At 37.0% G+C, this 24,858-nt stretch overlaps 1 protein-coding gene across 4 annotated transcripts in view; it reads right to left on the bottom strand.

Moving 5' to 3' along the window:
* Positions 1 to 276: 276 nt before the first annotated feature.
* MTRR (5-methyltetrahydrofolate-homocysteine methyltransferase reductase) overlaps positions 277 to 24,858 on the bottom strand; it is a 29,730-nt gene continuing 5,148 nt past the window's right edge. For 2 of the 4 annotated variants that reach the window (XM_050317900.1, XM_050317889.1), the window contains exons 3-15: positions 22,530 to 22,683; positions 19,340 to 19,457; positions 18,039 to 18,411; positions 15,385 to 15,507; positions 13,636 to 13,789; positions 11,933 to 12,021; positions 10,155 to 10,335; positions 7,755 to 7,797; positions 7,124 to 7,310; positions 4,722 to 4,840; positions 3,340 to 3,432; positions 3,073 to 3,252; positions 277 to 2,144 (exon numbers count right to left, since the gene is read on the bottom strand). In XM_050317900.1, the coding sequence (XP_050173857.1) occupies positions 2,000 to 2,144; positions 3,073 to 3,252; positions 3,340 to 3,432; positions 4,722 to 4,840; positions 7,124 to 7,310; positions 7,755 to 7,797; positions 10,155 to 10,335; positions 11,933 to 12,021; positions 13,636 to 13,789; positions 15,385 to 15,507; positions 18,039 to 18,411; positions 19,340 to 19,457; positions 22,530 to 22,683 (1,959 nt within the window). In that variant the 3' untranslated portion in view covers positions 277 to 1,999. The remainder of the gene's footprint in view (positions 2,145 to 3,072; positions 3,253 to 3,339; positions 3,433 to 4,721; positions 4,841 to 7,123; positions 7,311 to 7,754; positions 7,798 to 10,154; positions 10,336 to 11,932; positions 12,022 to 13,635; positions 13,790 to 15,384; positions 15,508 to 18,038; positions 18,412 to 19,339; positions 19,458 to 22,529; positions 22,684 to 24,858) is intronic. The other 2 variants (XM_050317909.1, XM_050317916.1) reach the window with 1 other exon arrangement.

Raw genomic sequence — 24,858 nt, 5'->3', positions numbered from 1 at the left:
GGTTTAAAAAAAGTTAGCATTTTTGGAGTACAAAATACAATACAATAACTAATAGCACAGCAAGCCACCAGTCAATGGGAGAGTCCACCTAAAACCTGCACCGCTGCTACTAACTGCAGCATTCCGTGCATCTCCTGCCCAATGCAGCAATACAAATGATGGCAAAGAACAAACAGGAAACTGAAGAACATCTAACAAGCAGAAATAAGTGTTTTTTTCATTGAATACAGCTTTATACCCACCACCAGTCCCACAAAAACACACATGTCCCACCCACCCTCACCCCCACATTGTGGGCACCTCTTAACACACCAGACCCAAGACAGAATTTTTGTAGAGCACAATGGACCTATCCCTTCCCACAAAGTCTGAGGCTTAGATTTTCCATTCCACTAAAAAAAAGTTACTCAAACATACTGTTAAAAAATACCTCTGCATTTTTGGAAAGTAACTTGATTTTCTGACAGCGCAATTATTGAGGAAACGCATGAGAAAGACGGATCTATGAGGTAATCAGCAGCACAGTACCAGGAAAGATAGAAGCTCAAGGCACTCCTCATTTTCTTCTTTACTTTAGGCTCTCAGATAGAATAGCAGAAGCACCAAAGATAGAAAGGCAGGGACTTAGGAGAAGGATTTCTAATTACACCACTGGTAAGACTTATTTTCTCTTTACTAACACAGTTATTCTCCACTTCTAGTTCCAAAGTAAAACTGGAATGCAGTAATGCCAAAAACCGTGGCCTTGGGGCTTAACTTCCAAAGGAAACAGACAGCAAAACACTACACATTCCCCAGGAGCAATGAAAAATACGACAAGGCTTACGTGTGAAACAGATTCACCAAGCACAGCACACAACTTGACCAATTAACTAATAATCACTAGACAACCATAAGACTTCGAGTAAGTGATGTGGTTCTGATTATGCGTAAGTCAAAACAAAACAACAATATTCCCCAGGAAAAAATGATTTGTCTAAAATACTCTCTCATACTTTGTTTTTATCCTTAAAGGTCTAAGGATGACAGGGAACCGACAAGACAACAAGGATATTTAGAAGTTAGAAAAAGCAGAGGGAAGAGCAGAGATCTGAAGAGAACCATGAATAATTTACACTTTTACTCTTCCACCTATTTGTACATCAAATGTGCCTTGTTAGAAAGAAGACCAGACACTTGAAAATATGCTTTCAACAAATTAATTTTGCAGTGGATTGTCACATGGGCAATTGCTTTCAAAACACTGTACTTTACTATGTCTTCAAATTAACAAAATTAGTTTAGTAATCTAAGAAACTATTCACTAAGCAACCAAATTCAGCCCAACTGCTTGAGTTTGTTCATAAATTAAACCACAAACATTTTAGAGACAGGAATGAAAACAATTTCAAAAGAATTACACAGGAAATCTAATAAGCATAAAATGGAGTGTGGCAAACTCTGAGATACAAAGTAATGATGTAATGAAAAAGCTAAGTATTGAAGAGAATTTTGGAGCTGAAATTCTTCAGTAACCTTTTGGCAGTTACTTTCATTGTGCGAACCAAAAAACTGCAGTTTCAGGAAATATCTAGGAAGTATTCAAATAAATCTTGGCAAGTCAGTAATGTATTTGATAACACAGAGATCACTGTATAACATATTTACTCTGCAGCTTCTCTATGTGTACATTATAGGAAAAGAGACATGATGTAATGTCAACATACAGTTATGCTTGTACAAGTGCAGAAGTTTTTAATTTATACATTAAACTAATCTTAAAATGAGAGAATCAAGGCACTGAGACAGTCCATTATGTACCATCTCTAAAATCTCTGACACTTCAAAGGTCAGCCTGGTTTGCTGTCATTTAAGAGGTTTCATGTTCCTGTTTGAAGGCCAATAGAGAGTTAACATTTGTGTAACTACTGACAGCACTTTTGACAATAACTTTTAGCCAAAAGCATATGTGTGAAAAGAAGTATTTTGTATTACAAAGGCATAGGAAAAGCTAAATAATTTAGCTCCACACATCCTGTAAATAGCGTCTTTCTTCTCGAAGCATGGCCAGGATTTTCATTGCTTCTAATTTGTCAGCTTCCATTTCCATGCTTAAAATGTCTACTACAGCATCACTTACACCATCAGCCATGTGCTTCTTATCTCTGAAAAACAAAAATTAGAGGAGGAAAATGTTTATTTTTCCATTTATCAATAGCTTCAGAGGCAGGACAGTATTGGAAAAGCAGCATTTAAAAAAAAATCCAAATAAAAATACAGCTTTTATATTGTACAGCAAGATTCTCACTGAGTTTTCATGTAGCTGAGCACTGACACTAACCAGGGTTTCTCTCAATCAAACATTACAAAGTTTTCAGCACTGTAATTTGTAAGTAAAAAACCTTGCAACTCTAGTTGAGCTGTCACAGAATAACTGGTATCTTTCAGGAAGAATTGGACCTACTGAAGGTATATTATTATATCACTATGTGGTTCCAATATTAAAAAAGAACAATAAAAAAAGCTACCAAACCCGTCACTTACTACAAATGCTATTTTTAATATAAATAGCTGACATTTATATCTGCAGGAGAACATATTGACATTGGGCCCTATATTCAAACAGTTTGTGCATTTACCAACAAACTTTCTAAAAATCTTGAACCTCCAGGTAAGTTTGCATCCAAATAAAATTTCCCACTGTACAATATATATTTCTATTACAGAGCTTTAGCATTCTGGAGCACCCAAACCTGAAACACAGAAGAAGACTGCTACTATCTCACAGCTGAGCAGTTTCCCATCACATGCAATCATATATCTCATTTTCTAAAGAGAAATCTATTAGCTTGAAACCTCCTATAACTTAAAAAAAAAAAAAAAATAGAGTGACTAAAATAATCAGTGGAAAAGCTCTACTTTCAAAACTATATTGGAAAAGAATGGACATAGGGATGAAACTCTAGCTTTCCAGGAAGGCTCTTTCAGCATCATTTTGGTCCCTTCTTTCAGACAGCTCTAAGTTTTCCTAAAGCCTCAAACTTCTGCTTATACTGCTTTCTTTCCGAGACAGTCCATTTCCACTCTACTCACCCACATATATAGAAGTAACCCTTCTCTTCCAGCAGGACTCTGGCAACTTCCTTGGCATAAAGCCTAATGATGTCTTGCACATATTTAGGTGGAGCTACTTCTGCAGTTGAAGAGTCTCTTGAGAAACAAACCTTAAGATGAGTTAATGTGCCATTTTCAAGAAAACATCTCAGCTCATCTCTGAAAGGTAATAAAAACCTGTCAGCAATGGCTCAGAGGTAAGCATTCCCTCATGAATACAAAATGAATGTCAAATAGTGAACTTGCTTGAACAAATAGTCTCGATCCTGATGCCGACAACCAAAAAACAGCCATGTTTCTCCAAATTCCCAGTCTGTATGGTGTTCTCTGAGCTTCTGCCTAAATAGACAAAAAAAATCCAATCCTGTTTTATCAAGTGCAGAATCTAAAACATCTATAACCTAATTCTCATTTAAAGTAGTACTCCAAAAAAACTCTGGATTGGTAGAAATGTGAAACAACTTAAGATAAATTAAAGTCAAACCCTCGATTTTTTGACTACTCAACTTTTGGACCAGCTCAAAAATCAATCAACTTCAAAATTTTTATGTTTTTTGTCAACAGTTTGATATTGGAATAGTCAAGACTGACACATCCAAACATCTCAAAACAATTCTGACTGCTGAATAAGATCACTCCCTTCTACCCTTCATTGGAAGCCCTGTAAAACCACCTGGGAAAACTCAGCAATTTTAGAGCTTTCCATTTAGCAGCAGAAACCTGCCAGATTTTTATGAATAAGAATCCATTAACTATCACATATTCAGAAAAGTTATTTCATTTTCTTGAAACAAGGCCAGAAATATTACTTTAAAGGAGTTTTAGCTGCAATTTTCCAGTTGCATTTTGAGAGACAGATTTCATTTATCCTTTTAATAAAAGGCAAAATACTTCTGAGAGATAAAGGTATATTTAGGAATTTAAATTAAGGAGCACGGATGGTATACAATGATTTGATAAAGGTAGAAGCATGGAGTTAGAGACATCAGGTCAAAAATTCACTTTTCTCTCAAACAAAATGTTCTAAAACCAATTGTTACAGGACCCAAGAAACTCCCATTATCTTGCTGGAACTGATGAGTCACCTAGAAATTATACGTGTTGGTTACTTATAAAACTTAGAACTATTCCCATCTAAATACTCCACTCTTCCTGTTCTTTAATTCCTCAGAATGATCATGTTTTTACATATTCTTGGTGATGTGATGTCACTTCTTAAACAAACATCTCTGTGCCTTGCAAAATTACACTGCTGAAGCTGGAGGGGGAAAAGAAGGGATCTACCTTCCCTCAAACATGAACTTCCAAACACCCAGACTACTGCCGAGTTGACAGTTTACATACCAAGCCTGGTATTGGTTCTTACACAATTCACTCAATTCCTCATATGTCTAGTATGAACATCAAATACTGTCAGACAAAAGTGGAAGTTTTACTCATTTGAGAAACAAATAAGTACACAAGCAATGCTTGTTGGAATTTAGTAGGACTGTTTATAATGAGCATACTACCATTAAAAAAAAAAAAAAAAAAAAAGAAAATATTAACTGCATTTATACTCAAAACCTGAGGCTATATTTTTCCTCAACATAAAAAGGCTGCTTTCCAGGTAACAACTTGGTACACACCGGTGTTGTAGGAAACCAATGAATGGTGAAATTCCTGTTCCTGGACCAACCATGATGAATGGGACAGACGGGTCTGCAGGTAAGTGGAAAGTATTGTTTGGACGAGGAAAAATAGATATCTAAAATAAAATTAAATAAAATACAATTGAAGAATTTTCTTAAGCAGTGAAAACACCATGACATTTTTCAGAACCTTCAGGATATTTACATACTGTATATATCCACACACCCTTTCAAATCCTGCATTTCAGAGTTTATCTTTAATGCTACATAGACATTTAGAATAAAAGCTCACATAACTTTTGGGGGAAAAAAAAATCTCACACCATATTTACAAAACCTATTAATCCATCTGGAGGAAAACCACACAAATACAGAAGTTGACAGCACCATGAATTTGGGCAATACTGTTACAAAATTCATGCAAAGTTTGGTGTTAGTACTCAAAGGGAATTAAAGTTTATTATTATTATTTATTATTAAACAAAGTTTATTGTTATTATAAGCAACTCAACTTTTTGAGTTGTGGGCTGGGCATCTAAAAATAGTCCACTGGAGGTCAGGATTTATTTACAGTAAATTGAAGCCTACTGATACTGAACTTGCTTTCTTAATTTTCATAAAACTTTTACATGATCTCCAAAAATGCATATGGGTAAGGGGAGGCAGATAACAGCTCAAAGATCTTTGAAAATGTTTTATATAATTCTACTGCTAAACTGTAATTCTACTCTTCAGATCTGTGTCTGAAAGGAAGCCTAAATATAATTTTTTAGGAGCTCCACAACTATCCTAAGAGACATGGCCAGCAAAATGTATAGAAAACAAGAGAAGACTATTTTTAATTCTTTAAAAGATTATTCAAGACTCAGCAGCAGCCATAGCAGAGCTTCATCATCAACTGAAGTAATAAGCAAACATCCAATTTATTTTGCACATTAATAATGAAAGGATTTGAATTTACTTTCAAGTTTAAGGAAGAAGTGAGGCACAAGACCAAGCTATTTTAACTTTGCTCTGTACACCTGAGTGGTTTAGGACTACTCATTTCTTATCCTCTAATTCACTACAGATACAACAAATTTAAGCAGGATTATTTTCCTGTTTTCGTGATGACAAAAAAATAGTATAATTCTTGTTGGTGGGGAACAGTATTTACGTATATACTTCAAACCACACCTGAGTTAGGAGCTATTTTCCCTGTTAGTAATGCCAGACTGGTCATTCTTTTAAAACAGAGTGCAAATGGTAAACACATTTCTATTGCAAAGTGTATTCAATTAATCTACGGTATTTTTGCACAAGATCACACTCACCTATTATGTATTGTTATTCCATATATTTATACAATCTGTGTGTATTGCTACACATTTATCTGTGCTGAATTCTAGCTTGCACAGCAGATGGAAATAGTTCTGAACTTTATCCAGATTCACTTTGTGATAATATTTTTTTTTGCTTTTTAACCACTTCTTTTTCATGTTGGATCTTTAATAAACTTCAATTATAATTCAAATAAAGAGCAGATGTGAACACTGGAATAAGACATATGATACACATATTAATCACTCTGTGTTTTGCATTAGTTTTAAAAAATAAAGATAACTTGTATGGGGTTTCTTCTGTTTTGCCTGACTGACACTTTGAATTATTGGTATCGTTTTTTTTCAACCAAATTCTATGTTTGTTTCCATTTTTCGTAATCAAGTATAGATCAGACTAGCAGCATTTCATCACACTAATTACATAGTACAATTCCAATTTTTAGTGATTAGTTTACACCTAATAACTTTGAGACCAATTAATTACACAGAATCTCTGACACAAAAGGGAAAGAGGGGAAAAAAATATACCTTCTCCCAATAACACGCACCATGCCAAACCATCATTGATATGCATCAGAAAAAACAGATGACTGTCCCCTGTGTCATATTCAATAACTTGGCCTTTGCAAACTCTGCAACACCTAACAAAAAGTGTGAGTTCTGCAATTTCTCCTCTATTATCTGCCACCCTCTCCTGGAAATGACCAAGTGCCTCTCTCTTACAATACAAACAGTCATAACCATTTAATTGCACAGTTGTAGTTTAGTCCATGAAAACATCCTCCAAGATGTGCTTAGAACTACCATGGGGTGGAAAACCACTCTGTCCTTTCAGCAATGGGAAGTTTCCCAGTTCGGGTATGCACACATAAGTAAAATCTAAGTTTAGTACTTAGCAATGAAGTTTTAAACATGTTACAGAGGGGAAGGTAATCTTAAAAGTAGGGCAAACTGCTAAATTAAGGTGTATCATGCCAAAACATCTGCATTACGTCACAGCAGTAAACAAAGAAACCTGCAGTTGTTTAAAAAATGCATAAATTTAACAATTAATGAGTTTTGATCTAATATTCATACCTTTGCAGTTGAAAAGCTTTCTCCTTTTGTATCCAGAGTGTTTTTATTGGGGTGCAGTAGAGGTGCAACTAATTCAGCAAGCCACCCTGTACACACTCCTTTCCGTGAGACTGGTCTAGTGGGACAGGCAGGGAACTCCACAATATTAAATATGAAGTGCAGCTTTCCTGGTTGATAAAGGTTTGAACTGCGAAGACAAAAGTATTAAAAAAACAAATCAAAACCTGAGAAACAGCTGTACAATCTTGCAGCAGGTCCATTTGCAGCCCAAGTCATTTCAATTGAATCAAGATTCTCAGCGTTCAGCTAACTGCATAATATCTATATATAGCTAGAAAATGTCTTTAGGTTGGACTCAAGAGTGCCAGTGTCTACAGAAGGGAATCAATATTCCTACTGGATCCATGTGTGAGTGAGCTTGTGCTTGAGAACTTTACCAAAGCCTTGCCAGACATTCAAAACAATGTTGTTTGAAATAGTCAAACATTACATTTTTTTGCAGTAGGGTCGCAATTATGTTTTATCCTTCACTCCTCTCTTTCTTCTCTAGATCATAATGTACACAAACACATATGAGAAAAAAAAACATACCTAAATAAACCAACGACATATAATTTGAATATTTCATTACCTTGACACTGAATAGGATCTGGCTTGTAATTTCGGAAGATGTTCTGTAGGAAAAAAAAAAGCATCACTTACTTGATTCACTCCAATGAAAATATCATGAGTGTTCACAATACATCAGAATACAAGATATTTTAATTTAACTGTAATTTTAATCTATAAACATTCAGCGTTTGTGGTTCAGAAATAAGCTATTAAGACTTGAACTCTATTTTAAATGGCGTTTAGACTTTGCAGAACATTAATTAAAGATCCTATACAGTGAGGCTCCAACAGTTATTTTATGGGGTTCTTGGTCAATTAAAAACAATTGTAAGGTGCATAAAAGAGATGCCGGTAGCTAGTAGGTATGTTGAAGCTTGAAATTTAATTTTCCCCACCTTTCATCTATAAGCTCAAAAGCTCTCACAACAGGAATTGCTTGACTGAAAGGTTCCTAAATATAATGTCCTAGAAAGCAGATATGCCAGTTCAATTTCAAACCACTACAATTATCTGTGCGAAGTTTTGAAATCTCAGCTAAAAAACAACAGAGACAGTTTACGGAGCATTTTTTCAGCAGGAAACCCACTATATACATCACACACACATTTATATCGACATATGTATGTACATATAGTATGTACATAAACAGAACTACCCTTTTTGACAGTACAGGGACACCCTGGCATATTTTAAACATGCTCTGCTATGTATGATAGCTGCTAGGCAAAGTTAAGAAAAGCCAGTGCAGTGAAATCACTAAAAGACACTAAACCAGTCAGCACATTACTTCCCCGGGGAAACACATTTCAAAAACTTTTGAGATTTCCTTTTATTCAGTTAAGTTGCTACAGCACGTTCCATACCACCTATGAGAAGCTAAGTGTGTTTGCTCTCACTGTGAAAATTTGTGTATTTGTACTAAGTGAAACAGATATTGTATTTATTTTTTGAAATCCCCACAGTGTACTAAGAAGAACAAATTTGTGGTAGGTGTGGAGAAGACTGCAAGAACATAAAAAGCAATTTCTTTGTTTCATATCATGGAGTATATTAAGAAATTCTGAATTTCACTTTGGAAAATGACTGCCATTATTTTCAGATGTGTAAGAGATGGTTACAGTCAGGAGTCTCATTCCTTCAATGTTTTGTATCAGGAATCCAGTGACTGTGTTAGACATTACGTAAATACAAATATACTGGGAACACCATTCTATTTTAACAGGTAAAAGTGTAAGAAAAGAACACGTAAGCAGAGAAATCAGGAGTTATACAAACATGTCTTTTTTAATTGTACACAGCTGATAAACTAACCTGTAAAGACCCTAATCCCACAGGCACCTTATGCTTACTTTTACGTACAGGACTAATCTAGAGTCCATTAAAGCAAAGGTATGAACCCAAGTGTTTGCAGAAAAAACGCCAAAGGCTACAAACTGTAGAAGAGAGCTTTTTTCCCCAACAACAGTTTCAGCTGGATCGCTATAGAAAGCATAATACTTCTAAAGCAGTTACCTGAACTGCTCCCCTTTCTCAGGAAATTGAACATTTAGTCTGATGCATTTTCAGAAACAAAATCTAATTAAATCTAAACCAGTCAGCACATTACTTCCCGGGAAACACATTTCAAAAACTTTTGAGATTTCCTTTTATTCAGTTAAGTTGCTACAGCACGTTCCATACCACCTATGAGAAGCTAAGTGTGTTTGCTCTCACTGTGAAAATTTGTGTATTTGTACTAAGTGAAACAGATATTGTATTTATTTTTTGAAATCCCCACAGTGTACTAAGAAGAACAAATTTGTGGTAGGTGTGGAGAAGACTGCAAGAACATAAAAAGCAATTTCTTTGTTTCATATCATGGAGTATATTAAGAAATTCTGAATTTCACTTTGGAAAATGACTGCCATTATTTTCAGATGTGTAAGAGATGGTTACAGTCAGGAGTCTCATTCCTTCAATGTTTTGTATCAGGAACCCAGTGACTGTGTTAGACATTACGTAAATACAAATATACTGGGAACACCATTCTATTTTAACAGGTAAAAGTGTAAGAAAAGAACACGTAAGCAGAGAAATCAGGAGTTATACAAACATGTCTTTTTTAATTGTACGCAGCTGATAAACTAACCTGTAAAGACCCTAATCCCACAGGCACCTTATGCTTACTTTTACGTACAGGACTAATCTAGAGTCCATTAAAGCAAAGGTATGAACCCAAGTGTTTGCAGAAAAAACGCCAAAGGCTACAAACTGTAGAAGAGAGCTTTTTTCCCCAACAACAGTTTCAGCTGGATCGCTATAGAAAGCATAATACTTCTAAAGCAGTTACCTGAACTGCTCCCCTTTCTCAGGAAATTGAACATTTAGTCTGATGCATTTTCAGAAACAAAATCTAATTAAATCTAAATCAGTCACTTACCAATTAACAGATTAAGTGAAGGCTTGCAGCTTGGAAAAGCATGAAGTAAATCCAGAAAGCAAACATTAGAATCTCTAATAAAGCGCATGTAATCAGAGGCTCCTTGTCTGCTGCAAAGCTCTTGAAGTCTCCGTTTTTCTCCTGCATCACTGGTACATTCTACAAGAGCTCGCAAAAATGCCTGTAGGGAAAAAAATAAGAGTGAAACGTAAAAAAACTTGTCCTTTTGAGAAAAGGACCACTGGGAAAAACCAGGAAAAAAACCTGGGAAAAACTTGGGTTTCCCGGGGAGAGGAAGCAGGTTAATGGATAATACATTTTACTTCCTAATGTACACTTTTACCTACTTTCAAAAATTTACCTCTTTTTTTTGTTTGTTTTTGACTGCTCTTCTAAAGTCTGGGACAAGTTAGCAGAAAATCCTACTTAGTCTGAGCAGGGTAGAGACAAATAAACAGGCACAAGCCATTCCCTAAAAATTCAAAATTTATGAAAGGTCTTCTTAATTCCTGTATTTACACTTTAGTTAGGCAGCTCCGTAACACAAATTAAATTAAGACATACCACCATTTGCTAAGTTACAAAAGTCAGGAAGCAAATAATAAAAAGTCTTAGAAGAGGAATGGCTATAAATAAAGTATGGTATTTAATGACTCGTGTAAATGTTGCTGTGGTATATAAAGTGGTACTGTAAACTTTTCTTAAAAGAAAACTGATTTGAGCATTATAAGATAATGAAAAAATCAGATGTAAACAGTTAAAATTTTTTTCCAAAAAGAAAAATGGAAATAGACACAATGTCTAAAAGAAAAGTGATCCAAAACACCAAATGCAATCAGACGACACGTTCTACACAAAAACTTACTCGGAAAGTAATGTGAGTGTTTTCAACCACTGAGCTTCCAGACGAAGTTTTGAGAATGGAGTTACATTAAGTACATTTTAGGCTGAACAGTTAATACAGTAAAACTGGCTTTGGCCATATTCCCCAGCCAACACTCTCTGCCTACTCTCATTGTTGAGACAAATTTTCAGAACTGTTAAACGAGGTTTTAAAAAGGCTGAAACAACTGAAAGATTTTCTTCTGCTGCAAAATCCACTAAATTGAATATAAAGGTCCTCCTAAAAACTAATTTCCCTTAGAGATCCAATGAACACAACCATTTAGCTTCATCCCTAATATCTTTAAAATGTGTTTTGACAATACCAGAAACACACATGCTTTTCCAGTTTCGAGTTTTCAGTTTTTACATGCACAGAATGAAAGGAAAATTTACACACTGTATTTACATGTTGTGAGAACAAATACTACACAAACAAAAATCTTTCTCTGAATTCTGTTAGGTTACTGAAACGCTAAAGAAAAGCTTTAAAATAATTTAAAGGACACTGTAGTATATTTGCATATAGCAACACGTGTCTTCTTAGTGTCAGAACTTGACAGGTATAGCCCCCTCTGATTAGAAAGAATGATTTCTCTAAAATGACTAAGGGTCCAGGTTCAGTCAGCCTTCCAGTTATTTGGCACCAAATTATCTAATACTCTTCTATTTACTTCCAGACTAGTTATGAATCAAGGTACTGCAGAACAGGAATGTTTACCAGAAAAGCACCAGAAGTGACTCAGAGTAAGGTACAAACAGTAGCATAAAAACTCATAATCCTTATTCACCATGAAACATAGTAACCACATATGAAGCAAGGACAGATCTGTTAAGAGCCCATAAAGCACAAAATTACTAAGAATTTCTCTTTAGAAGAACAAACACATAAACACCTTTTTGGGAACCGCTCTTATTTCCAGACACCAGGTTAGAATGAATTTCAGAGTGCTTCTTTCAGGGATGTGTTGTGGACGAGATGCTCCTAGTTCAGTGGGAGGGAAAAAAAACCAAAATGTATATCTATTAGTATTAAAAATGGAATCACAGAGTGCTTGTTTCTTCAAGAAATATGCAAGCTAAACTGCATTTCATTCTGTATGTTTGAGCCCCACTTGCTTAGTGGAAATGATAAGCTAAAGAACAAGACAGTGCTCCAATGAAGTATCAACGACAGTGTTGCAATGAAAAGTCAAAACTAGTTAGGAAAGCAGAAAACAAAAAGAGGAGAATACTACATGGTGTTCAATTAAAATTCATTGCTAAACCACTTCAGGTTTTGTTGCTCCTTTCCACCTTGAAGAAATTCAGTGGAATACTTACCAGGAAAAGGAACATCCACATTTTTCCCCCTCCATCAATAAGCACTCCTGAAAACCAAAACATGCTGAAGCTTTCTAATTAGCCATTCCAAGGTGTACCCCGCCAGTGCCCTGCTGGAGCTTGAGGCTCAGCAGATCCAAGGGGTTTCTCTACAAGCAAATAATCCCTCCTCTACTCTCTATAGGTTCTGTTTCTGGGAAGGAGGTACACTGACATTTCATTTAACCCTTCATGATGTCAGCCAGGCTTATCAGCCTCACTGCATGTCATGCTAACATAGCTATTCCAAGTTAACTGCAAAAGCAATATAAGAGCATTTATGTGACAAAAAAACCCTTTAACTAATTAGCTCTGTAACTCCCAAATTGTTTTCTTACAGAAAGCCTTGAGCTTGAGGGTGCTCAGGACCAATCCTCATCCAAATGCCCAGCAGAGGTTAGTTATTGGAGTGGGGGTCAAGGATATGATCAGCTGCACATGGATATCCCATATGATATGCTCCAACATGGCCTGTCACATGAACTCACTTTGTTAAGAAATTGCTCGTTACTTGTGAATTCCAAGAAAGGGGCTTATTTACATCTCATACTTAACAGACAGCTTGTGTTGCCCTTAACAACAATGAAAGCAAAGGGAATCTGACCAGGAGAACTGATTTACATACAGATCAGAACAACAAAGAGCCCTACCCCATCCTGTGGAAAAAAGGTACAACTCAGCAGCACCATTAATACACCAATTGCAATGCAAGAATGGAGTTAATTTGAACGGGTCCACAGGCATACCTTGAACCTGCAGCCACCCTTCTGAAGCATGGGATCATAAGACTCAGCAGAACATATCACGTGGACTTAACAGCCCCTTCAAATTGACCTTGCAACAGCACTAGGGTTTCTACTTCAGGAGTGTGGCCCTCTTAAGATGCAAAACAGATTGATGTGAAGTGCTGTGCAAGGAGATTTTACTTTCAAGTGGGGGATTTTAAGGTTATGTGATTAAAGCCTCATCCACAAAGGTAAAGGAGCACAGAGTAAGAATATAATGGATGAACACCAATTCCAGGCTGAAGTTCCCAGTCAGAAGCTAACTCACCTACAGTAAAACCAGCATGCTTATGTATCCTCTCTTTTTAACACATTGCTGTGACTTCCAACATGCCTCCATGAAATGACAGCTGTGTTCCAACACTAAATGTAAAAATGTTTGAAACTATGCATACCAGCTACTACCAACACAGAAAGGAGCCCTGCTCCGTGACCAGTGCATCACGCCATACCTTTCTTTTTAGTGTCCTGCTTAACCTTTACACAAACAAAGTCATTTCCTTTTTCAGAAAGTCCCAAGATGTGAAGAAGCTCTTCCACCTCGTTGGCATTGTTGGGACATATTACATAGAAGGCATCTCCAGGTTGGTAGTCAAAGATTGTATCCTGTTTTGAAACAAGGAATCCTTTCTATTACATCGTATCACAGACCAAGGCTAACAGCACACCCATTCCTGACAACAGTCTTCCTGCTATTGCACTCACATTAACTTATATGTTCTTTTACTCTGTACTAACACTTCACTGTTTGGAGCACATCAGAAATGAAATAGTCATGTTTTCTTTCCAGGCTTAACCTTACTAATTAGAAAAACCTTTCCTTATCTGGTTTAAATATTTGGACACTCTTTAATGAGAAGTGCTGAGCAGCCTAAACAGAAGGGAAATAAATACGTATTAAGAGGATGTGTTATATAATCAGCCCAGATCATTAATTACTGATGTACTTTGTTTTCTGATTTGAGAAGAGCAGAGAAATGAAGTCCTCATGATTAAGGTAATGTTTAATAGAGAAAAATTATCACTAAAAGAAAATTTGCTGGTTAAATTATTTGATGAACTGTGACTGAAATTGCCCCAGCTGCTTTTAATTTTCTGGAGGAAAAAGAAAAATAATAAGATATGAGCACAGTGAAAATTCAAATCTTAAGATCTTAAGACCTAGATTCTTCTTAGTTGCCTGGGATTCTCATGTGCAAGTGCTGAAACCCTACTCAAGCTTCTGCCTGTTCAAGGAACATACAGAATTATAACTGCATCATTATGTTTCCCTTGTGCATCCGGTGAGGTGACCTGCATACACAGACTGTTAAGAATGGCAGGTGAAAAAGGCAAAAAAATGCTTACATTTGCAGAATGCACATACACATACAAATATATGGAAAAAAACCTGTTGCTCAGATAAACAGGCTCTATTTATAACCAGAATTTAAAGATGTTCCATATAGTGATACAGATTAAAAGAAGAGAATCCATTAAAAGTTACTGCCAAAAATCAGCCTATCCCAAAAGCAATATTCTACAAATCTGGGAAACCACTCAAAAGCAACATACTTTCCTTTTAAAGATTTCTTATAAAGTAATATTGAACGCTCTCTGCCTGCTTTTCATCTTCAAAACAGTATATAAAGTATGATCTTCACTAAATAAACTAAACTAGTTTTTTAACTGAGGATAACTGAGGTTGACAGTTTCAACAGCATGCTAACAAGTCAGAGAAAATGAATGCCTGAGGCAGAAACAGTGCTCAAGAGCTAACAATTCCTACACTACCAGTCAAATTACTACTTGTGTAGATTACCCATTACAAGGAACAGTCACAATTTACTACAGTTTCTGAATATTCGTTAAGTTGTATACTTAAAAACTGAAAGATTATTCATTTTCATTATTCCCTGACCACCTATCTCCACTGCAAATTCCCTTCAAAAAGGTATTTTGGTCACTACAATATCCATGGAAAAACAAAGAAAATGACACCTTATTTCTGTTTTGACTTCCAGGAAGTCCTATATTTCAGTGAATAAATCAAACTTCACATTTACAAAATAGATCAGTATGAGCTGACATCTTACTGTATAGGGAATTATTTTTTCTTTTTTAACAGTCAAATAATTTTCCCCTCCAGATATTATACATAACAACACATGCTTTTCACCCTTTATTTTAATCCACTAAAGAAAAAGCCATCACTAACTTACTGAAATATCAAGTTCCAAGAGCAAAGCAGTTTTTATTGCATCTTCTCTAGTGAGCTGAACTGCTTTCGTAACTGGCACTTCAAAGGTTGTTTCCTCCGAGGTAAGTGAGGACAGATGCGGATTCTGAAAAAGAAGATACAAAAACTTACACTAAAAATGCAAATCAGCTGAATGACAGCTTAGTATGACATACAGGAATTATTGTTGTTTTCTTTTTAAACAACTTGGAAAACAACTCAAAACAACAAGGAAAACACGAATCTTCTATATTCATAGAGTGTTTTGCTCTACATTTTTAAAAATCACATCTAAGCAGTAACATACATATATTCAATTATAAAAAGTCAGTAGGCTTGAACAGTCTAATGGGCCTACTTTATTATCAAATGCAGCTAACTGTTTCATTTTTCAAGAGCTGCCCTGAAAATAGCCAATTAGAGAATGGCATTTATGTTAAACCCCAGAAAACTCCTTCCTAATTAAAGGATTACCAGGTGCGCAGAATGGACATAAAAAGTAAGAGCAGAAGCTATATCACTGAAGATTTACAGCCTAAAACTTAGGAGTCAATATGGGGCTATTATTATGGGCAACTTATAACAGGAGTTAAATGTAGAGCTAATCAGCAAACTCCATACTACAACATTTATACACAGGTAAAAATGTGCCCCAACAATTGCAAATGCACACAAAGAATAATTTCGGATCACATCTGTCAAAGGCTGTCACCTGAAGATCAGGCTACAGTCCTCATTTCTCTATCACTATAGTCAGCAAGTTTCACTTGAGATCAATGCTGACAAAAAAGAAAAGAGGTGGGAGAGATACCATATGTCCGTAATAATATTCTGTGAAATGCAAAGGATTTATTCTACCCATAAGAGAGTATTTGTTAATCTGAAGTATCCCTATTTAAAAAAAGGAGACAAGAGAATCATTTAAGACCAACAGTTGGAAGTTTTTTTATTCTCTTAAAATTTTGAAATGGTGATTAATGGCCTTAGACATAATCAAGTCATTGTGCATCAACTGGACTGTGGTAATTGTCTACATTTGTATTCCCTCCAAATCAAGTTCAAGGCATAATGAAATCAAGATTTAAGCTAAACTGTATTATCTTACACTTGCCACAAATGCTTAAGCCCATTACTGCTCTGGCATTAATAAGCAGCAGCTTGTTAATTCAACCCTGAAACTCAACAGCCCAAAATACAGATCATATAAGTAACTAGAGATCGTGTACTCAGCCTTCTTTAAATGGCAGAAAGTCTCTTTGGAGATATCCAATACTCAAATTGATGCGTTTCAAAACACACCAACCTCAGCTGTGCTTAGCAAAAAATACCCTTGCCTGTTCCAATGTGATACAACGAGAAAGGACTTGCATTGTTTCATACCTGCAAAACCAAACATGACCCTCTATGGAACCTACTTGTTGACAAGATCCAGCCAACTGTGTCAAAACAGTGCCAAAACTAAAAAACCCAAACATGCATTTCATTGTTTTCAAGGCTCAAGACAACCATCCAGCTTTATATAGGAAATCTGGACTATAATCTTTCATCTGCCACTGAATTCCAGACTAGCAGATTCAGTTCTTTCCATCTGCTGTTCAGAGAGTGTCACAGCCCTTGGGATACTGAAGGGCTTTCATGATCATGAGCAGACACACCAGAGGACCTGGCCCAGGAACCCCATCTCAGCTCAGTCCTGGGTCTTCAGTACCTGCCTGAGCTACATAACAAGTGTGCTGACTCAGCAGCTCAGTCACAACCATGTCTGTCATTGGACACAGATCCTGCTGATCCGGGCTTGGATCTTGAGAGCAGACCAGATCCTTGGGTTGGCCTCAGATCTGCCTCATTCCCACAAACTTGCTTAAAGATCTGCATTCTCGGCTGATCTTGGCTGCAACCTCCTGGTTTGCATTGCTTGGGTGTTGCAGGACGGTGCTGGCTGTGCTACGGCACTCAGCTCCTGATTCTCACTCATTTAAAGAGCAGCCAGACTTCACTGCTCCCTTGCACAGATAACCAAGAAATCTGCCCTTCTGCAGATATCTAGGAAAGTTTGAGTCAAGCTTGACAACTGGAGGTAATTCCCAGCTCATGCTAATTCTTCCCTTTGCACAGTAGGTCTTTGTTCAACACGGCTTCATAGGAAAAGCATACTGGATTTGATCTACAGTTCATCTTCCATTTCCAATAGTAAAATTATGATCATGTTTTTACAATGGCCAAGTTTCTCTGTTGGTAAGTGTGCAGCAAGACTCTGAGTAATTTAGAGCCTCTTAATGCATTCCGAAAGTACTCAAAATTGAACAGAAACTGTACTATACTCGTCACTACAGAAAGATGTCTTTGCTGTCATAACATAAGCCACTGAGGATCTGAATTCTTGCCTTTCCGACAGTGCAACGCCAAATTATCATTTAGCTAAATTTTATCTTGGCATAAGTGTTCATACCTCATATAGTGACAACTACATTTTCACAATATAAATGGGCCTTTCACTTAAAATTCAAAAACCTCCTGTACCTGGGGACACATCTCCTTTATGCAAGTATCCACTTCTCTTCTGAGCTGGATGTAGGAGTATACACTCATACTCCTACGAGAACTGGAGGCTTTTACCACTCAAAGTGAAGTCCTTACCTTACCATGGGTGCCTTGAAACTGCACCTCTATGTATTCTGGTGGTAGGGTAGGAATATTAAGAGCAGACTGGGAGACAGGAGGGACGGAATTAACAAGTGAGGGTTCAGTGTTTCTAGCTGGAATCACAAGATTAATGTCATCCGGTTTCTGTGACAGAACATCAGAACTCCTTGCTCTGTCATCTTCTAGCTTCAAGTTCTCTACTTCAGAACTTAAGTTCAGTTCATGTGCAACATGTGGAGTTGGAGAGAGAGAGCTAGTAACAGCATCAACAACATTGTTCATGCCTTCTTTCTCTTTCTGCAATAGCAATGCTTCCTTGAGGGCAAGCCAAAGTCCATCAATCCAAGGATCAACCACTAATTCCAAACTGGGGAGGGAGGGAAAAAAAAAAGAAGAAATGCATCGATAAATTATTGTGACTTTCTGGACTATTAATTTAGAAATAATGAAAAGACAACAAAAGCTAAAAACACTGTTAACTTTCTATTTTAGTAACTGTGGCTGTTATCAAGATTACTTCTTTGTTTAAAAAAAATTGTTTAGTTGCTATCGCTGTGCAAATTTATGTAGTTTAAAATGTATAACAGCCTCACTCTTCTTCCAGTTTCTCATTTTTATTTTCATATGCTGAACTCTATGACAGGAAGTTGAAGTAACGGTACCAGAATATGCAACTTTTCATTGTGCTACAGCAACATCAATAGCTTACAGTAATGGTTCATTTTTATTATTTTAGAACACAAGATATAAGTTTTATGGTTATGAAAATGTTGTATTCAGCTGCCTTGCATCAGCATGCACAGAACCAATATAAGCTGCAGTTCAAAATAACTAAGACAAGACTGCAGCCTACTGGCCAGAAAGAGCAGCAGAACAGTGAGAGAGTTGTTTTCTTACATAATTCCTCTACAGCAAACAAGAAAATCTTATTACGTAATTCTTCTGCATAATTCCTACAGTCACCCTCCCCCACTAACCCCCCTCCCTCAGAAAAAAGGGAAAAAACAGGCTACATCTATAATCCCTCCAATTACTTTAAACTACATAATTTCTAAAACTGCTAAATATTCGCTATTTTTCAAGGCATTACAAATGTTTGCTCACACTTTAAAAATAGAGTTTTACTTAAAAACAGTTGAGATTGAAAAGGCATACTGTACTCAGGTGGAATTCATTCCTGTGAGGTGCTGAGCATCCAGGTTCAACAGATTTCAAATGGTTCAGAACACTTAGCCAAATACACATGCAAATATTGCATCTTGAAGAAATAAAATCCAAACTCATTCGGCTCTTACCCTACACAATCATCTGCTAATCCTGTGTCATAGAAGTGCTGGGCACCAAGTTCTTGAAGTCGTCGGTCTACTGTCTTTCCACCATTACAAAAGAACATGTACTCTGAATCTCCCAGACCTGGGAAATTCAAGGAAAGAGGAATCATGTCAATCAGGCAGCCACCAAGGCTATGCAGACAAAGATCTGCAAAGACAACAGAGGATTTTCTTGCAGGCAAATAGAAAAATCTGATATGTTGGAGCGAGCCGAGAGGAGGGTCATCAAGTTAATTAGACGGATGGAGCACCTCTCCTAAGAAGAAAGACTGAGAGAATTGTGACTGTTCAGCCTAGAAAAGAGAAGGCTTTGGGGGTGACCTAATTGCAGCCTTCCAGTACCTGAAGGGAGCCTACAAGAAAGATGGAGATAGACTGTTTACAAGAGCATGTAGTGACAGGACAAGGGGGAAAGGCTTCAAACTGGAAACAAATAGGTTTAGGTTAGATATTAGGAAGAAATTCTTTACTGTAGGGGTGGTGAGGCACAGGAACAGGTTGCCCAGAGAAGCTGTGGATGCCTCATCCCTGGAAGTGTTGAAGGCCAGGTTGGATGGAGCTCTGAGCAAACTGATCTAGTTGAAGGTGTCCCTGTCCATGGCAGGAGAGCTGGAAACTAGATGATCTTTAAGGTCCCTTCCAACATAAGCATTCTATGACTCTATGATATAATTACATAAACACTTGTGTAAGTATTCAGATGCTGCATGGAAAAATACTTACATATATGTGAACTTCAAACAAAATTGTGTTTGTCCCAAAACAGAGCTGAAAAAGTGGCTCCTCTGTCACATATACAGGACAGATAAATATTCCGAAAACACTTTGCTTTCAATATTTCACATTTTAGAAGAATGCTGCTTTTGTTTGAGGCTTTTAAAAAATACAAAACTCCTTTTACAGGAAAAATGTAAGGAACCAAAAAAAAAAGAAAAATAATACAACTGATAAACTTTGTGTGAATTACTGAAACAAACTATGTCACTTTCAGGGTGAAGTTGTTAATAATATATCAAGAATATAAGAGAGGAAGTATAAAAAGAAATCAAAAAACATTGGAAACTTGAGAAAAAAGAGAAAACATAGGAGTGATTTTAAACAAGGAAAAAGTAGGAAAATCAGAAAGAAGGAATCTGGTCCAACAGCCTCCAACTCAGGAATCTAAGATTTCTTTGTAGGTCTTGTTTTAACTGCACTGGGTTTCCTGCCCTTTAACTGTTGTGAAGATGTTCTGTTAGAAGACGCTGAACTGTCAGTCAGGAGGTATGTCCACGGAGGATTTAAGAGGTCAACTAAAACACTGACCCACCTTAAAAGTGATCAATAATCCTTAACAGATGCTTGTCTAACAATCCCAAAGACCACTGGTTAGACAGTCTTCACAAATTCTGCAAGTAATCCACACTTCTGGTTCAGTATCACTGTCAGAATTTTTCACAGCCTAACTCTTTCTCATGTGCAATTCCAAACAACTAGATCCTTACTATTCCCATTTGTGCTGGTTTTGGCTGGGATAGAGTAAATTTTCCTCATCATAGCTACTATGAGGCCATGTTTTGGGTTTGTGCTGGAAAGAGTGCTGATAACTTGGATGTTTTAGCTATTGCTGAGCAGTGCTTACACAGAGTCAAGGCCTTTTCTGCTTCTCACCCCACCCTACCACCAAAGAGGCTGGGGGTGCACAAGCTGGACACGGCAATGACAGGTGACCCCAACCAACCAAAGGAACATTCCATACCATATGGCATCATGCTCAGCATATTAAGCTGGAGGAAGAAGAAGGAGGAGGAGGACATACTGAGTGATGGTGTTTATTTTCCCAAATCACTGCTATGTGTGATGGAAACCTGCTTTGCTTGAGATGGATGAAATACCTTCCTGTCCACGGAAAAGGGTAAATGCATTCCTTGTTTTGCTTTGCTCGAGTGAGCAGCTTTTGCTTTCTCTATTAAACTGTCTTTATCTGAATCCATGAGTTTTATCACTTCTACCCCCACAATTCTCTGCCCCATCCCACAACAGAGTGGGTAGGAGGAGTGAGAGAGCAGCTGTGTGGGGACTGGTTGCTGGCTAGGGTTAAACCATGATGCCACCTAGACTATTCCTCTACCCTTATAAGAGCCTTTTTTTCTTTTAAGAGGGCTTCTGCTCTCACTCAAGTACAATATTTAAAGCAAACACTTCATTAAACCAGCTGAAATGAATACTATGAATGTATTTTAAGACTGGTAACTTGTTAGACTTGAATCATGTTATAACTCAGACACTGTAATTTCTGTTACAACAGAAGTCAGTATTAATACAATGCTTATCTTCATACCTACACATATGCATTTAGTAACCTATGAAAAACCTAGCCATTTCACAAACTGTAACGTATAACTAGGCAGTAGCACATCTCAAAACACTACATGGCTGCGATGTATATATTTCAGACTTCCACACTATATATCCAGTAGAAATTTCCTTCTAGTGACTACCTTGCTCTCCAGACACCTAGAAGTTTCCTCACTCCCAGCTACCAACTTAAACTTGTCAGATAAAAATAACCTATGTTCAAATAGACATTTCTGGAGTTTGTTTATAAACACAATCTGAAAACCCAACAAACTGACATTACCATCAGTTCAAGATTCATCAGCTGCATTTTGCCAAATCTGTATTTTGCTTATGCATGTTTAACACAAAGTTACATTCCTTCTCTTGATAAATATGACATTCAAAATTAAAAAAATGACTGCAAATTTAAAGGGATGGGATGATCTTAAAAACCTTCTTTTTAAGAACATTTTATACGGTCTTTTCCTCTGTATAGAAAAATGCCCAATGATTCACGCAGTCAAGTAAACCAATCTAGTTCCTAGAGACTTGAAATTAAACTTCCAACAGTTATAGATAGCTTACATAGTATGTTTTTTGTGCAAAGAAAATTAAACAATAAAAAATTACACTGGAAGCTAACATTCAGATCATTTCTGTGACACTTTTCCACTATTGCTCGTAGATGACACTACACAAAAAAAGTGTTTATATTATAAAAATAAATGTTTAATAAGCACTTCAAAAACCCCAACCAACCTATTCAGAAGTACAAAAGACAAAAAATATTCACTGACAGACAAGTTCTGCAATAATATAGAAAATAGTAAATCACCTAGCAATCCATACTGGAGATGTGCAAAATGATCAGGAGGCAAGGATGTGTCTTGAATTTTCTTTACAAACTTGCGAGCAGTGTCTGGTGGGTCCCCAGTACCAGTAGTGGAAATAACAATAACCACAGGATCCTTTTCCGTTTCCAGGTTATACTACAAGCAACAGAACAAGTTAAGTTACAAGGTGCCATTTGATACCTATTTGTGGCCTTAGATAATCTATCTTCTGCCCTTCCTCTTCCCAAAGGTACACAGAAAAACATTTAATCTCATTTTACCTAAATTAAACCACAGAAAGTCTTTAAAGCAATTACAAGTTGGTTTGGGGACGCAATTTGTAATCTTGCTTGGAGTTCTCAAAACCAGATTGGGTAAAGCCGCAAGGAACCTGCTCTGACCTCAACTGACCCTGCTGCAAGATGGCCTCATGAAGTCTCTTCCAACCTGAAGTATCCTATGATCTCATTCATAAATGTCAAAGGGCAGCATTTTGAGCAGGCTAATACACACATGAATAATACCTCACAACTGCACTCAGGTAGCTTAGATATGCAACTCCTACAGTATTTAATTTGTCAAGTGGAAAAAGTATTTTTGCATATATGATCAAAATTGCACAGTTAGCCATAAACCTTGTAATTTCACACAGATAAGTGGGGTGTGGCCTTACAGACTGTGGTGATAATTTCTAAGTTTCATTAAGTATCACTTGGTACTATCTGGCAACTTCCATGTTACATCTGTTGCCACAAAAAGCCCCTGTGCTTTGGGAAAACTAAGGTAGCTCTGAACAGTGATAATCAGACACTGTACTCTATAGTCTGATTAATTTTGGCCCCTTCACCCTGCCTCCAATTTCCTTCTCTCCCCTTTGCTAACAGCAATCTTACACATGGGCTACTCCCATTATACCAGGTTGACAAGAACTGCCTGTATTAGGCAGTGTCAGTGTGTCAGTTCCATAAATTCGAGTCTCATCTCAAGCAAAAATCATTTCGATTCTTTGATTATTCCAGCTTTCAACTGATAGTGGGCTGGGCACTGTGCTAGCATGCTGTTGGTCAGGTCACCCACACAACTTGGTCCCACAGCACCCCTATGGCCTATGGGTTTTGAACCATGCAGCCAGCCTGTGAAACGCACAGCTCCACAGACACCTTGCTCAGGAGTGACCTCTGGAGGACGCCAACCCCACCCCACACCCCAAGTGGGACTAACTGCCAGCGCTGCACTTGGTCAGCTACAACTCTGGATGAATTTTGAACACTTCTAAAGAGATTCCCCTTTTCTGGGCAGCTTCTTTCATCCAGACGAACTTTCCCACTAGTGTCAAATCTGAGTTTATCAGATTGCAGTCAGTGGATTTGTGCTCCTGTTATACAGTTTTCTGCTGCCAAGAAGAGTTTGGCTCACATAGGCTGCTATTAGATCACTCCTTAGCCTCATTTTTGCCATAATTAGCAACCTAAGCTCCTTCTACTACTCCCTGGAGGTTGCAGTTAAAATTCTCTTCCAGCATTCCAAGTTTAATAAAAATAGTAGGGTTATGTGAAAATAAAGATTGCAACAGATACTGTGTTTCACTTAGAGCAGTTTCAGGCCTGAAATTCAAAATTTCAGAGTTTCAGGAGTTATGATGTTCTAAATATCTCACTTCATAAATCATTCAAACCTTATCCCTTTGTCAAGCCATGTAAAAAATTACCTGACACCTACAACCCGAAATATTAGGAATACAGAGAAACAGAGTATAAAAGGGTCTTGCTGTTGTCAGTGTTTCTAAAACCTTTCTGAAAAATCTAAAAGCAGTTATACAGTTAACTTAAATTACTACTGGAACCTAGTCCCATCTCAGACAGTGGCCTACAGCAGATGCCTAGAGAAGTGTAAGCACACAGACTAAGCATGCAAGGATATTTCCCCAATTACGTTGCCAGATTTCAATGAGTTGTGGTTCAGGAACATTTCCAACAGAGGTTTTGTCTTTTACAAGTTCAGGTGAACTCCAAGAACCCACAAAATCCTTTGACTTCCAAAACTGAAGTATAAGTTGTACAAAAAAAGGCCTTAAGGGTCCTGTTGCAATAAGAACACGGATTTTCAAAACTACCACAGCTGATTTGCTAAGTACAAACACAACAGCTTCTGCCACAGGTGACTACTGCATTTATAAACAAAAGCAAAGTAAGGAAAGCAAGGGTCTAGTGGTATCACATAAGAATTCACTAAATGTACTAATTTACTGAGTTCCATTAAAAAACCAAAAAAGACAAAACAAAACAAACACAAAAAACCCACAAAACCCAAAACAAAACAAAACAAGCTCAG

The sequence above is a fragment of the Myiozetetes cayanensis genome, unplaced genomic scaffold, assembly GCF_022539395.1.
Source record: "Myiozetetes cayanensis isolate MyiCay16 unplaced genomic scaffold, myiCay2020 scf1, whole genome shotgun sequence".
NCBI classification, from domain to species: Eukaryota; Metazoa; Chordata; class Aves; order Passeriformes; family Tyrannidae; genus Myiozetetes; species Myiozetetes cayanensis.
The sequence above is the reverse complement of the archived record's forward strand: the minus strand, read 5'-3'. Positions and strand labels throughout refer to the sequence as shown.